The sequence below is a fragment of the Strix aluco genome, chromosome 1 (genome assembly GCF_031877795.1).
Source record: "Strix aluco isolate bStrAlu1 chromosome 1, bStrAlu1.hap1, whole genome shotgun sequence".
In the NCBI taxonomy this organism is placed as follows: Eukaryota; Metazoa; Chordata; class Aves; order Strigiformes; family Strigidae; genus Strix; species Strix aluco.
In genome coordinates, this window is record NC_133931.1 from 12,078,459 (window position 1) to 12,092,876 (window position 14,418).

Sequence of the window (14,418 nt, forward strand, 5' to 3'; positions counted from 1 at the left end):
CCCAGAGTAAATTTAGCAATGCAAGAAAACAAGTGTTTCCATGGTTGCTCCTTCACAATGTTTATGGTATATACACAGCCATTAGGCAAAGGAATTAAGCCAAATTAAGAATATGGAAATGTTCCTCTTTCATTTACAACTGAATTTGGCTACATTGGGTTTCATGACTCACTCAGCTACTAGTTTTTCCAACTGGAACAAAAATGTAAAGCCATAGCTAGCACACCACCAACTGTACTGTTAGTGGTCAATAGCCACTACTTTCCTCTAAATTATGGCTTGTGTTGTGTACACAACTGAGCTGGAAGCATGCTGGCCTATCAGTGACTGTGCAGTCAAAAGCAAGTGTAAATGAACCAAACGGTTTATCATGATAATGAAGTTACGCTTTTTTTTTTCAGGACAAACCAAGATTGACACAAAGGCCTCACTAGTGAAACTAAATACATCAATCATGGGTAAGATGTTCTGTGACATTTCTGAGGAGCTGGCAGGGAGGAAAGCTGAAGAGGAGCACTGAATGGAGGAAGGAGGTTGTGGCGTCATGTGAAAAGGGAAAGGAACTGCAGAAAAACGAGGAAGGATGCTGATTCAGGCTGGGGAGCAGTTGAGTAAAATGGCAGAAGTGGCAAAGAGAGTATGACAGAGCTGAAAAATACCTTTCCATGACATAGCTGTGATGTGACAAAACCCATGTGCAGGCACGATTTCAATAGAGCTATCTGCACAGCCATGTTTTCTTAGGTGAGCCGGTATTTGTGGAATTGTGGAATGTGAGTCCAACTAATGTAAACATCTGACATGGCACAACAAAACCCTGCTGGAGAACAGGAAGGGAGAATTTGAGTTGTAGGGAAAAAAACAACCAAAAAACCCAAAGAATTGATGCTACAGCAAAGGTTAGGTGAATAGCTTACTTTGCTGATACAACAGAGCTGCCAAATGATTACATATGATTGTTTGTTAAACCTTTTGTTCACATTTTAATACAGTGATTTATTCATTAGTGTAAATGGCAGTACTTACTATTTTAACTGTATAGGCTGATAAAGCAATCAAGAAGCTTTTACATTTTTCCCCTCAAAGAAAACTGTAGCTTTTCTGCATGAAGTCTTCTACCATACTGCGATAAGCAGGGCTTTTTTTTCATGTTTTCCTATTTGATTATAAACTAACCACTCAGTTTACACTGAAAGTTTACAGATAGATCTGATGAACAGCCTTCCTGGAAAGACTTCTTTTGATTTCATTAAGTCTTGGATTGACCCATAAACTTTCAAAAGGGAGTGAGGGAGAATATATAAGTCTGGGCCAGATCCAAAGAACTGAAGCAGACTACAGACACTGAAATGATGAAAAATCCTGTTCAGTGGCCTCCTAACCCTGAAGGCATCTCACTCTGGTAAGCCCCTCCCAGGTTCTCCAGGGATCTGAAGTTCTGACTTCTGTACTTGCCCAGAGCTGCCCCAGCCTGAGTAACAAGGAATACCTTGTTTGTCCTGTGACCTCTTTGGCTATTGGAAGTAGGCACAGCTCCATTCAAGTGGAAGAAGACAAGGGGGTGATGAAGATGTAGAGAACCAAGTTTCCCATTCCTTGCTGAGTGATTTTAACTACTGGAGCACACAGTTATGCACCCTCTTTGCATCCTTCCTAGCCCGTTTTCATTTCCAGCTGCACATTTTCCTTCAATTAAAGGGCTGAAGAGTGCCCTCTACAGACTAGCCTACAGCCGAGGGGTTGCTTAAAAGCCTATGAGCAACTGTACGATGTCTGATGTAAGGTCTATCCCACCCAGCTGTCTGACTCTGATGATGAATAACAGCAAATCCCTACAGAGGGCACGGGGCAGGGAAAGCCTACAGCGATGTTTTCGTGGTATTCTTGTCCAGCCTCTAGTAAGCTGGTCAGGAGCATTTGGAGGATCCAGCAAGGAGCCAAAAGTGACATCTTACCCGTAAGGGATTTTTCTTAGATGCCTATTTGAGAATTTATTTGCATCGCTTCCTGGTCAACTGCTGTAGACACAATGCTATGATAAAAAACATAAGCATTCTCACCATCATCCATTAACTGCTTCTCTCTCGCATGAGGTATTTTTGGTGCCTGCTGGAACACCTGTTAAGCAACTTGCCTTTAATCCTGAGATCATTCGCTGCAAGTCTGGTAACACAACAAATCTACATCCACATTTGAGATGGTAAGACATGATAAACCTATCCACACTTTTAAAGTCAGATGCTGTGTCTCAAATGAGAGCTAATAACAGCTGAAAGATGACAACTTAAACCACTCCTCAGTTGTGACAGTGAATGCTCCAAGCCTGTTTTAGAGTAAGGGTAAATGCCATAGAAGGTGTTTGTTTGACTTCTTTGACTTTGTGCTAATGGTGACTGAAAGCAACATATCTTAGACTACCCCTGAGAGACAGCACACACAACTACCAAATCCACAGATTAGAGTCATGGTCCATTTCCTCTCCAGCTACATCATACAAGCATGTATGCTCAGTCTCACAGTAAAAGCCCTGATTCATTCCCTTTGCGTTACTTTATAGTTGGCACATTTTTAGTCATCTTATGCAATACGGTGATTGACATATAGATGCAAAGCATGCTAGGCTGACAGAATAGATTCGTCACTAAACAAAGTTGTTCACGCAGATGTGCCATAACCCTCGTTGTGGGAGCCAAGGCACTTAACTCTGGGCTCTGGCATCGTCTGAGGTCCACAAACCTATAAGATGGGTGTTGCAGTCCTTTAGTGCTTCTCTATCTTTCTTCCTCCATTTCAGCTCTACTTACTTAACAGGTTTGGGATAGTGTGAAGAAGATCTCCAGTTCATTTAATGGCATAAAATTCAAGTTGGAAAGAAATCATGCTTTACTGTGATGTTATTGGTGCCTACGGCTTTCAAGAGGGAAATGAAACAATATGGATATCAAAAATTACAGTAAGCAGCCAATGCACGTGAACTTCTGATAAGGAATTAGAGGATGTTTATTAATCTTACCGTACATTTCTAGTTTGCATGTTACTGTATGTTGCAAGTATAGACCAGGGAAATTCCACTGATTTCAGAAGCTACACTGACGCTTATCAAAGCAAGATCTAGTTCAACCTGCAGCTTTTCTGAAGGACACACCAAATAGCTACATGGCAAATAGTTTCAGGAACCATAAAAACACCAAGTGTTCTCCTTTCTCTGAACTGGAGTACTCTGAAGTTACCATGCAGTGTGATATGCACTGATGGATTATTATTTAGTCAGCATTATCTCAGATCTACTTCCCCGTTCTTCCTCAAATGCTTTTTGTGCTGGCACTCAATCCAAATGAATTACTTGGAGTAGAGTTCTACTTGAAGTAGTATTTCCTTTGATCCCTGTGCATAGTAGTGGCACAAAGTCCCACATACAAATGATTAAAATGAGCATATAGGAATGGTAAAAAACCCCTACTGTCCCTCCAGAAGTAAGATAAATACTCAAGTAACAGAAAAAATGAGTTAATAAAGTAAAAAGCTCCCTAAGTTTAAAGCTCCACTGAGCTTTATTTTCCTTCTTTCTCCTCAATATCCTAACTTCAAACTGAGAACATCTCAACTGAAAAATCATAACACTGAGATGCTCTCCCTTTCCTCTTTCTTTGTTTTCTTCTCCTTCGACTGTTCTTCACCTGTTTTCCTGTGATCACACTTGAAGTTTACGCTGTAAGCTCATGGCACAAGAATGGAATTTCTTCATCCCCTTATCTTTCAAATATGTCTGAATAGCATGCAAAAGACATAATGGTAAGTAAAATTGTACTGAGCTGGCTTTTTATAGCTCAGATTTTTACAAGAAAAATAGTGTGCCTTATTACACCATGAAAGAAGTGAATGAAAACTTTTAGTGAAATCACTCATGTTTTATTACCAGAAAGCAAATTTTCCATGGGGTATAATCCATCTATTGAAGTTTTCAGAATTTCAGATACAGGCAAGATTTAGCATCTATCTCTATGCTTCTTACTCACCCGAAACTTATAAAACATTTCTGATGATTTCAAATATGGTCACAAAACATGAGATTTTATAAGTTTCCATGTTGCACAAATAGATTACCATACAGTCAGGAAAGACCAGGAACTGACTAGATTGAACTAAACACCACTGAGGAAGAGCACCTATTTAAACTAGTGCGTAGTGCTGGCACAAGAACAAATGAGCAAAAACTTGGTCACAGACTTGATTTTCCTGAAAATTTCTCACCATCTGGGCAAGGTTCTAAGGTTTTTCATCACTATTCCAGTAGAAGTAAAGGGGAAAAAATAATATATTTTAAGATGGCATTTGATCAGATAATGTGATTGAATGCAACATCAAGGGAATGGAATCAGCATCCAGAAGCTCCCCTCCTGACCTGTATGTTCTTACAAACAGTAAAAATGCCATGCTGGTAGCCATCAATGTGCTCACTTCAGAGGGAATTATCCCATGACAGTAGGTAATAAATTACCCAAAGTATTATCCCTAAGTGTATAATAATAATAAAAAATTATTTCTATGCAACACTCCATTTCCTTCTAGATTTTATATACTCAGCACTGATCTGAAAGCCAGCCTGATATAAAATCAAGAATTATATCTTGCAAAGACTTCTGTAATGGAATAAAATGTAGATCTTTTAAAAATATATGTATAGATCAGATGAGAGACACAGAAAGAGATAAAGAGTTTACCCTTAAGTATTCACTGATTGGAAGGGTAGATATTTATAACAGGAGAGACCTACGTCTGATGCTCTTTCTGATTTAGATATCTCCCTCAGCTGAGTGCCTTCACCATAAGGCTAAAGGGTCAGTGTCTCTCAGTATTTCCTTCTGCCATTGTTTCCCTTTTTATATATAGTTAAATACACACTGAACAGAGAGAGAGGGAGACTGATTCCAGAGCTATAGGTCAATCAGTCAAGTTCTGATTTGAAATCTCTGAGACTGAAACCCAGGTCTCCTATACTCCACGTTACTCACAGTGGAGAAGGGCTGTTCGAGAAGGTGGATTAACTATGAATTCCACATCAGAGCTCTAAATACCAAAGCAAGAAACTTCTTATTTTGATCAATCACATTAGAAAGGCAATCATTCCGTCAAAGAAACCCTCATCAGATCCACTGACAACTGATGTTCTTCATTAATCCACTAACAGAACTATTGTTAATGCACGCTTCTACCTGTTATCCTATCAACATAGCTAGTTTTTGACCCAGAAAAGTTGTCCCAGATTGCAAAAGAAAAGTTCTGGCAGTTTCATTCATTCTAGAGTTGGTCCTTCTTCATGAACTAGCAAGGACACTAGCTGTGATGGTAATTTTGCAATTTGGATATTAATCTTAGGTACTGTACAGCTCCCACTGCTATAGTATTTGAGCATCCCATTTATCTAGTTTGTTTCTCTAGCTTGCTTCTCTTTCCAATAACTCTAGGAAATACAGGGTTTCTATGTCAGCCATAATCCTCATCACTTTAACTCACTCCATCCTTCAAAACTACAAGTGGGCCAGTTCACTCCTGAGCTAGACAACTAGTTTCTTCCAGAAAATATCCAGACAGGACAGTCCCAAAAGGACAAAACCATGCCAAGTTTCTCTCTCAAGGTAGTCCTTTAACCCTACCCAAAAGTCAGAACTCATTCACACAAATGACTCTAAATATATTCATGTCACTCCCAGCAGCTGCAGTTTGGTCCCTCAGCATCATGTCATGAAAACACTACTCTGGCAGACTAAAACACAGTTATTTTATTATTTCCAGTTCTTTGAACTGAAAAAAAATCACAAAAAAAAAAAAGAAAAAAAAAAAAAAGATGTTTTATTGCCACAAGAGAAGCAGGGCAATTAAGTGTTTTGCAGTGAAGAGTGGACATGGCTACTCTACTCCACAGGGTACTAGCCTGGAGCAGTGTGGATATGAGCCAGTCCATGTTCACTAGTCTCTGCTTGCACAGTCCACAAACACAATATATATATAGCTGAATTTAGGTACAAGGCTCAGGCCCACCGAGCTTTTAGGCATCTAACTCCCAGTGATCTGTTCTGAACCTAGATGACTTGATCTAATACAAGAAGACTGTAAGAAAGCAAAGAACTAAACCAAGGTCTCCTAAACTTTAAGTGACCTTCCTGAGTGCTAGATCATCTTTCATTTCTTTACTAGTCAAAGGGCTGTCTATAAGGAATTTTACATAAATGAAAAGTGCATATCCCACACACACGACTGAACTGTCATAACACCAATCCCACTTTCAGCTAGAATTTTTAACTTTTGTGCTGAAGTTGTTTTCCCATAATTAGTCAGCAAAGGGATTTTAAATTATTATTTTATATCAAAAATACAAAGAAAAATATGCTAACATCATTTTTCAGCCGATCCTCTGCCAACACAGCTAAGTATGAAGATGAAAATAGACTAAGAAGTTAGGTACAACTGAGAAGAAGCCCAGACCTGCAAATCAGTGATATGACTTTGCAGAAGTAACTATTTACTCAAGTTTCACCTCTGTTATATGGTGAGGAGTAAAATCTTGCCTACCTCAGTGTGATGTTGTGAGGATTAATTGGATGAAACTTGTCAAGCGTTATACTACACGCTGTCTTGTTGCAGCTTGTTTTCTTCTCCTAATAAAAGCAAATCAAAGACTTTAGTCTTTCCTGGAATCTCCAGATAGACTGTTTTATGAATTTAAAGATAATTCCTTTCACAGTGTCAATTTTTCTACCTCAAACTGCATCTAAAATAACATTTTTTTTACATCATTATTTCTCAGCATATGCATGGCTTAAAATATATGTATCAACAGGGCATAATGGTGTCTATTTGAACTTTAAATATTAAATCTTAAATCTGCTCCTTTCAAAATATTTGCTTATTGATAACGACTATAAATCCATCCTAGCAAAATGTTAATCATGATACATGCTTCTTCCTTTCAAAACCTGTGAGACTTTTTTTCTTCAGTGGAGAGGGCAAGGAAGAGTTTTACAAGTGCAGTGTTACGACTTTCCAAACTACATTACAATGACTGGTTTCCTATGACAAAAAGTTGCCTAAACTACTATTGTGTCTCAAAATTATTTGTTCCCTATCAAAAAAATATTATCTTTCCTACATTTGCCAAACTCCTTAAATTGTTTGGCATAACCAGCAATATTGTCATTCACTCAAATCTTAACACTTTCTACAAAATGACTACTGAAGCATGCATCTGTTGGGTGTTCGTACAGACCATAGTTATCAAGGATTCCAAAGTGCATGTTATCAGCTGCTATAAAAGGGCTATGAAATCTGTCATCCTTTGTGCACCAAATGTGAAACTAAATAAGCTTCAGCAAATACAGCAGTGGCAGCTAGGGTCACAGAAGCAGAGATTATACCTTCTGATTAGCTCTTTTGACAGAGTATCAGAAATTTAAACTGATACATAGAGATTAAAGACAGATCTTACTTTCATTTTGTGAAGGCAAAATTCTCATACTTTGTGCCAGAAGATGCCTTTGATATACATATACTGGCATGAAATAAAAAGACTTGGTAATACAACTTTAAACAGAAAGTGGGATTTTAAATTTACAGAAGAGAGAAAATGCAAAGTTACAATTCCTGCAGTAATCATGACTTAGTTTCTATAGGCTCAGTCCTGCAAGGTTCTGTACTGTGGTTACACTTCAATAAGGAAGTGAAACATGTCAGCAATCTCACTCATTTCAAAGGATCTACTCACGCAATTTAATTTAAGCAACTTGCTTAAGTATTTCACTTAATCAAAAGGAAATCACTAAGCAGATCCAGGACCCTTATGTGTAAAGAAAGCATCAGTCATGTAGGGTTAAGGTCACAAAAAATCTTCCTTACAAACCACACATACAATCATTTAGAACTTTCTGATATTACCAGATTTAGTGAATATCCCTTCAAGTGCTCAATTATTTTGAAAAGATAATGTAGCCACTTTTGGGTACAAGAAATGGTTAAAAAAAAATAATACTCAACACTTCTTTTCTACTGCTTACATTCTAAGCAGGTTTGAGTAGAAAAATGAAAATGTTTTCCATTAAAAATAAGAAGTGGGAATTTAGGAATGTAAGATAGCTCTGAAAACAGACTTCAGAAAAATCACTTGCTGTTCACATAAAACCTGTCTGACAGTGTTTTGACACATATCATCAGAGGTGGAGATTTTGCATCATTTTTGCTCAAATTCCAGCTAAAGTAGCTGCATAATAAAGGCTCACAGATTGAAGGAAAATGCCTGCAAACTGTCTGAAAGATGAGCAGAACAGAAACTGCTCTGAGGCATGATATCATCCTTAGGGCTACAGAGATGCACTTTCCCAATTTCATTTCTGCACCTTAGTTGCTGCTAAAGTTCAAAGCTAAGAAGGTCTCCTTCCCGCAGGACTGCCTAGAGAAGAGGACAATCTGAGGGTGATACAGGGCCATTCTCCTCCCTGACTATTAGAGCTACCTACCACACTGCATGTCACATCTCAGGTGGCAGGGAAAAACCATGCAGCTCCCTTTCATCACTGTGGCAGAATATCAAGAGAGAAAATGTATTAGCTTTCTTAATTTTCTGTTAAAATAAGGTTATATTTAACTACTTCACACTCTGCACTGTGCCTAAAAACTGTGTTGAGAAAGTTTTTCTCCTTTAAATTCTAGTTAATTGCTAAGTAGCAAGACAATATGAGATTATAACATTTCCTTGTTTAGCTATTCTGGAATACAAATGCCAAACTCTGCATAAAAGTTATGTAATGATTAATGGTAACTCATCGTGGAAGACAAATCATTTTAGCATCTGCCTCATCTGCTCCTTTGAGAAAAAAAAAAGGCTGGGACAAAAGAAAACCCCAGGAAAGCCCCTCTGTGAAAACTTGGCTGGAGTTATTTTAACTGATTTAGCAATAAAACCAAATCCCAGGAGAGTTAAAAATTGGACCATACTGTATATGTGTGCTTGAAAGGGCCAAGAGTTATGCACTAAGTTGTGCCCAAACTTGGCAAGACTAATCACTGAAAACAAAATATTAATCAGGTAGCTGATGATCAAGTTGTCAATACAGGTAACACATCAAGTAGTTTTAAAATGTGCCCCAAAATTTGCAGACACATTATAATAGGCTGTATTATGGGACCAGTATTGTAGGACTCATGTTTTTGAAACCACAACTCATACAGGAGAAGCTAAAGAATACACAGATGACTTAAGCACGGCCGCTGAATATTTAACAGTGACCTTAATGTTCTCCTTACAAAAGAAAAAAGAAATCACATGTACACAAAGTGTGCTATAGGGTAAATCACCAGCTTATCAAAAGTAGTAATGTCTTTTACATATTTTAAGACTCTTCAGCTCAGCTGGTATTGCAACCCAGAAATTCCTGCCTCTGAACCCACTTTCTTTACAATAATACCACTTTCTACATGGCATATGTGATATTGTAGATAATATTGACAGTGCTCAATTACACATCTCAGCATAGTAATTTACTGCCTAGAGCCCAGCAATGGGAAGAGGCTTTTTGTACCAGAGGGAGTACACATGTCAGTTTAGCCTCTCACAAAGATCTTAAACCCAGAGGTCCTGATCCGATAAGAATGTTGGTATCTGCCATTTTTAAGCTTGTGAATAAATTTGTGATACTCAGTTCCTTGGGTCTTTTTAAAAGCTAGGTATGAGTGAGAAAAACACACAAAAGGAGAGAGGGAGGATAAGGGTAATGGCAAGAAGATCACGTAACTACAATAAATCAAGAAACTGGACAGTCTTACTGGTTCCAGGTCACTGTAACATATAGAAGCAAATTTACTAGGTGAATATAAACAAACTGCACTGATCTTCAGTCACCCATTATTAATCCAGAATTTCTGGGAGCCTTCCTGGTAAAGGAGCCTTTTGAAGAGGAAAGTATAGTAGGAAAGTGACTTTATGGTGAATCAACAGATTATTTAGGCGGAAGACACAACACTGGTGCAAGTTTAAGGCAGCAGAATTGTGCTTGCTTTGAAAAATTTAACTTTGAATTTTCCACCTGTTTTCTATCTGCAGACCTGAGGTGGCATTTAGTTATCCATTTCAAAAGGAGGTGGGCTGCACCAGACTTTATTTGAACACACCTTCATTATATTGCATCCAAGACTGTTTGTGAAGGCTAACTAACAATTTTCCATTCAACCTTTTAAATTGCATTAAATGCTGCAATAGGAGCAAATGTGATGGATTTACCTCATCAAAAACTTAATGAATTCTATGAAACCCAAGCTGACCCAAGCTGACATGATCAATAGTCCATGTACTGAACACAGCAGTCCATCCAACATCATCACTTATTTCATTTGGAGCACAGTCTGACCTCTATGCATAACCAAAACAAAAGTCCAAGTGGCTAGTAAGACAAATCTGGATTCCAGGCAGTAGTAGCAGAATGATGCCCTTTTTCATTTTTTGGGGATTTTTTTGTAAATAATAACTCTTATTTTCTTATTTAATTTGGGTTTTTTTCAACAGGTCTGCCAGTCAGAACTCAGTCCCACAGCCTGAGCTAAATGTATTAATAGGGCATACACCCCTTCCTCAGGCAATTACAGGGTAGAAAGTAAATCCAAAGTCAGTTATCAAGATTTTATCTTCTCATTTACAAACACCTGGAAATTAGGAATTACAACATAATGGTGGGGCAGTAATAATTTTATGGTTATGTAGGGAGTGAAAATTATACTGTTTTGTGGTCTACAACTTGGTATGTTCATTCTTAGAGTAGTGCCAAGAGCTCTATTAAACTCAGAGATCGGTGCTAATACTCAAATCCAAAATCTTATAAACCATAAAGATGGGAAACAAATATATTAAGCCCTCAAGCTCTAATCCTAGGGAGTCTTGAGATATCAGATCTAAAATTCACCTTGTCAAGCATGTCCTCACACTTCATATATCTCTATAGGGAAGTAATCTGAAGTCCAGTGAATTCAGCAGTAAAATTCTTTCTGCTAGTTTCAGTGGGTTTTGGATAGGGCTCCAAGAAAACAAAACTCAAGGAGAGCTACAGCATCCAGAGTATCATTTTCCAATGGTATAAATCGTTAATCTATGACTCCTGAAGTTCCTGAGATACCAGCTTATGTTGAAATCAAAATGTAGGGTGGGAGGGAATAGGTACAGGGGTCAAGGGACAGAAAGCAGAATAGTATGATTTCAAAACATAATCATGATTGGGGAAGAACAGCACAAATAGTGTTAGAGCCCACGAACTTTCCTGGCAACAGTAATCAGAGTGATATTCTAATGGCTGCTATACGTGCAGGGCAATAAAAGCCTGTAATTCTGTTGTGTTGCATAAATACTAGAACTGTTCTCTCTCCAACGTTTCTGGTAATTCAAGCACAAATTACTTAAAATTTTAACACTTGATAAACCACATGAATTAAGAAGAACAGATTTTAATAAGTTGCAGTGTTACACAGTGCGTGCATAGAAGCTGTAAACCTGAGAACACACACAGTAAGCATTTTCCAACAATATAGTTCTGCGATTAAAGCAAAGGTCTTCTTAGAGTTGCAACACTCTAAGTTGTGAAACAGGAGCAATTTGTTTAAGTGACAAATGAAAACAGCTTACCTAATCCTTATTAGAAGATCATATCGGTTAAGGAAAAAAAATGAAAAAGTCTTCAAATGAAAAAGTCTTCAAATGAAAAAGCCCACCTTACAAAAAAAAGATGTGAAGCAACATTTTCATGATATTTCTATTCAAACATGGCAGAAACTGTGGGAGTCTAAACAACACTACCAAGGTAATTACACTGGCTTTCTTCTACACAGATATCAATTTAAATAAGTTTTTAAATAAGAACACTCACCTCAGAGCCATAACTGGCAGTTCTGTATTTTAGGACAGTTAGTCACATCTTACCATTTAGCATTCAAATAATCTGTATTTTTTTAAAATAAGACTTACATTGTTTTCGCATCTCTTTAAGTTGATCCTTAAAATACATATATTTTTCATTCTCCTGCAAATCTGAGTCACTGTTCTTGCTCTCCAGTGCAGTAAATTTTTCTTTTACCAGTTTTTTTAAATCTGGTATATTTTCTGGTTTTTCTCGTTTTATCTGTAAGGAATAAGTAACAGAATATTATTAATTATGACACATTTTAACGCAAAGCAAAAGACATCAAGCAAAAATTCATGACCATAATCTCAGTTTCTTTTGACTACAGTTAGGCTTCCTGCTCTGAAAACATAACCTTCAGGTAATTATTTATTTCAGCAAAAGTAACAGAAATGTAGAGATTAACTTCTCAGTGTCATTTAACTCAGTTGCTGTATACAGGGTATTTCTCACACTAGCCATAGGGAAAACTGAAACTTGCAGTCAAATTGACTTCTATGACTGGTAAAAGTCAACATGTTAACAACAACCAGCACAACACTGAACGTGAATGAAACCAAAGAATAAGACTCTGTCCAAAAAGTGAGAAGATGACTGAAAACCAGAAATAACCTTTTTAAGAGTTTTCTAAAACCCCCCACTCTTCTCACCATTTTTGAATCAGCTTTACAGAAGTTTATCCACTACATGCATGATTAGCATGATAACACCAGCAAAAGCAGTGCAGATAGTTAACGTAAAAGGAAACCATCTCAATTTATTCCTGCTGTTTGAACAAGAAGCATTATGCTGTACAGGCAGGCAAAAACACAGTTTCTTGAAAAGCACTTGCTTACAGTAATTGCATCTGGAATGGTCTGAAGAATAAATGACTATAAATAAAAGGGAAGTCATCACATAGGCAATATCAAGATATTCCAAGAATGCCAAAAGGACTTTGAGAACCCCCAAAAAACAGTAATCAGAGTTTTCCCTTCTGTTTTGCAAGCCAACTTTATATTCTAGGGAACTATACCTTTGACAGGTCTTCATAAGAACTAGCTTACACGTGGTGGGGACTGTGCTACGCAATGCTGATCAGCAACAGCACAGACTCTGAAAGAAGGTGGACATCTGTCAAATCCTTAATGCTAAGCATTTTCTGAACCAGACAAAGGATATTTCTATCCCAAACATATGGCAAAACATGTCAATCTGAAAAAAGGGAGGTACCCACCATTTCTGCTGAGCCTTTCCCCTACCACACACATTAAATTCGTCACCAGATCATGGTACTATTCATTGTAAAAGACAGGAAAAGAGCTTACTGAGGGAAAAATGGTCCACTTCATCAAATTGTTTACAGGTTCCAGAGATTACAGGGACCTTAGAAATCCTATGGAACTATATATTTTATTTCAGGAGCCAAAGCAATAATAAATGTTCATGTAAAAATGGACTTTGCAGATATATGAAATGCTACATAGCCATGAAAACTTTCCTTTTAATCAAAGCAAAGCAATCCATAGAAATATTATTTCTTCCAAGAGTAAAGCCAGTTTGGCACATCTGCATTAGACAGATGCGAGTTGTGGCAAGAAGAAAAATAAGAAAAAAACCCACACACTGCCAGGTGATAGCATGCAGTTTTCAAAGGCACCTGGAGATAAAAGATCACCTACCACAACATCCAACTGTGAATGGGAAAGACTCAGGAATACCTTGGTACCTAAGGAGCACAGTGACTATGGAAGGCCAGCAGCATGTCATCACAGATGCTCAGACTGCTGCATAAAGCCAAGCAGTAGCGTACAGTCCTTACCCTATGAAACTTGACCAAAGGAGCAAAGGAAAACAGAACATCCTGTGTCCAGGTCACTGGGGGCAATCGTATGATCAAATGATTTGCCCATGTTAGCATCACACAAACCTGCTGCAAAAGAAGGTCTATCACAACCAAAACCAACATTGTTCAGTACTCATCTGGAGAAGAAACTTGCCCATCACGTGTATGCAAGCACAAGAAAGCAGTTACTGAATCAAAATACATTTAAAATTCAACATGTTATATTGATTTGATTCAGACAACATGTAGTGCAAACATACTCCTTTCTTCAACAACTCCATCAGGCTGTTTTTACAGACATTCTCTCCCTAACATAAAAATAACGTACAAACACAGGAACACACTCACAAGCATAGCCCATCACTAAGACCTGCCTTCATCACGAACAAGAGCACTATGGCCAGACACCATACAGAAGATCCAGCTGTGTATACTAAAAAAACTCCAAAATGCTTCTAAGTTTCCAATAGTCACACAAAGAGTAAAAGAAATGATGTAGACATTCATTACAAACATCCATCTGTAGCAAAGACAATGTCAATAATCTTTTCCTCTCCACAGGGACTCTGTTACACGTTGATATAGTTACATCAGGCTCTTTTCATCTTTTTCTTGACTCGTGGAAGATTTGAGTACAGAAATTCACCAACATAGCATCTTCAA

General features: G+C 37.7%; 1 protein-coding gene across 1 annotated transcript in view; it reads right to left on the bottom strand.

Annotated features, from left to right (window-relative positions):
- NSMCE2 (NSE2 SUMO ligase component of SMC5/6 complex) overlaps positions 1 to 14,418 on the bottom strand; it is a 132,072-nt gene that overhangs the window by 57,221 nt on the left and 60,433 nt on the right. The window contains exon 4 of the mRNA XM_074842875.1: positions 11,996 to 12,149. Within this exon, the coding sequence (XP_074698976.1) occupies positions 11,996 to 12,149 (154 nt within the window). The remainder of the gene's footprint in view (positions 1 to 11,995; positions 12,150 to 14,418) is intronic.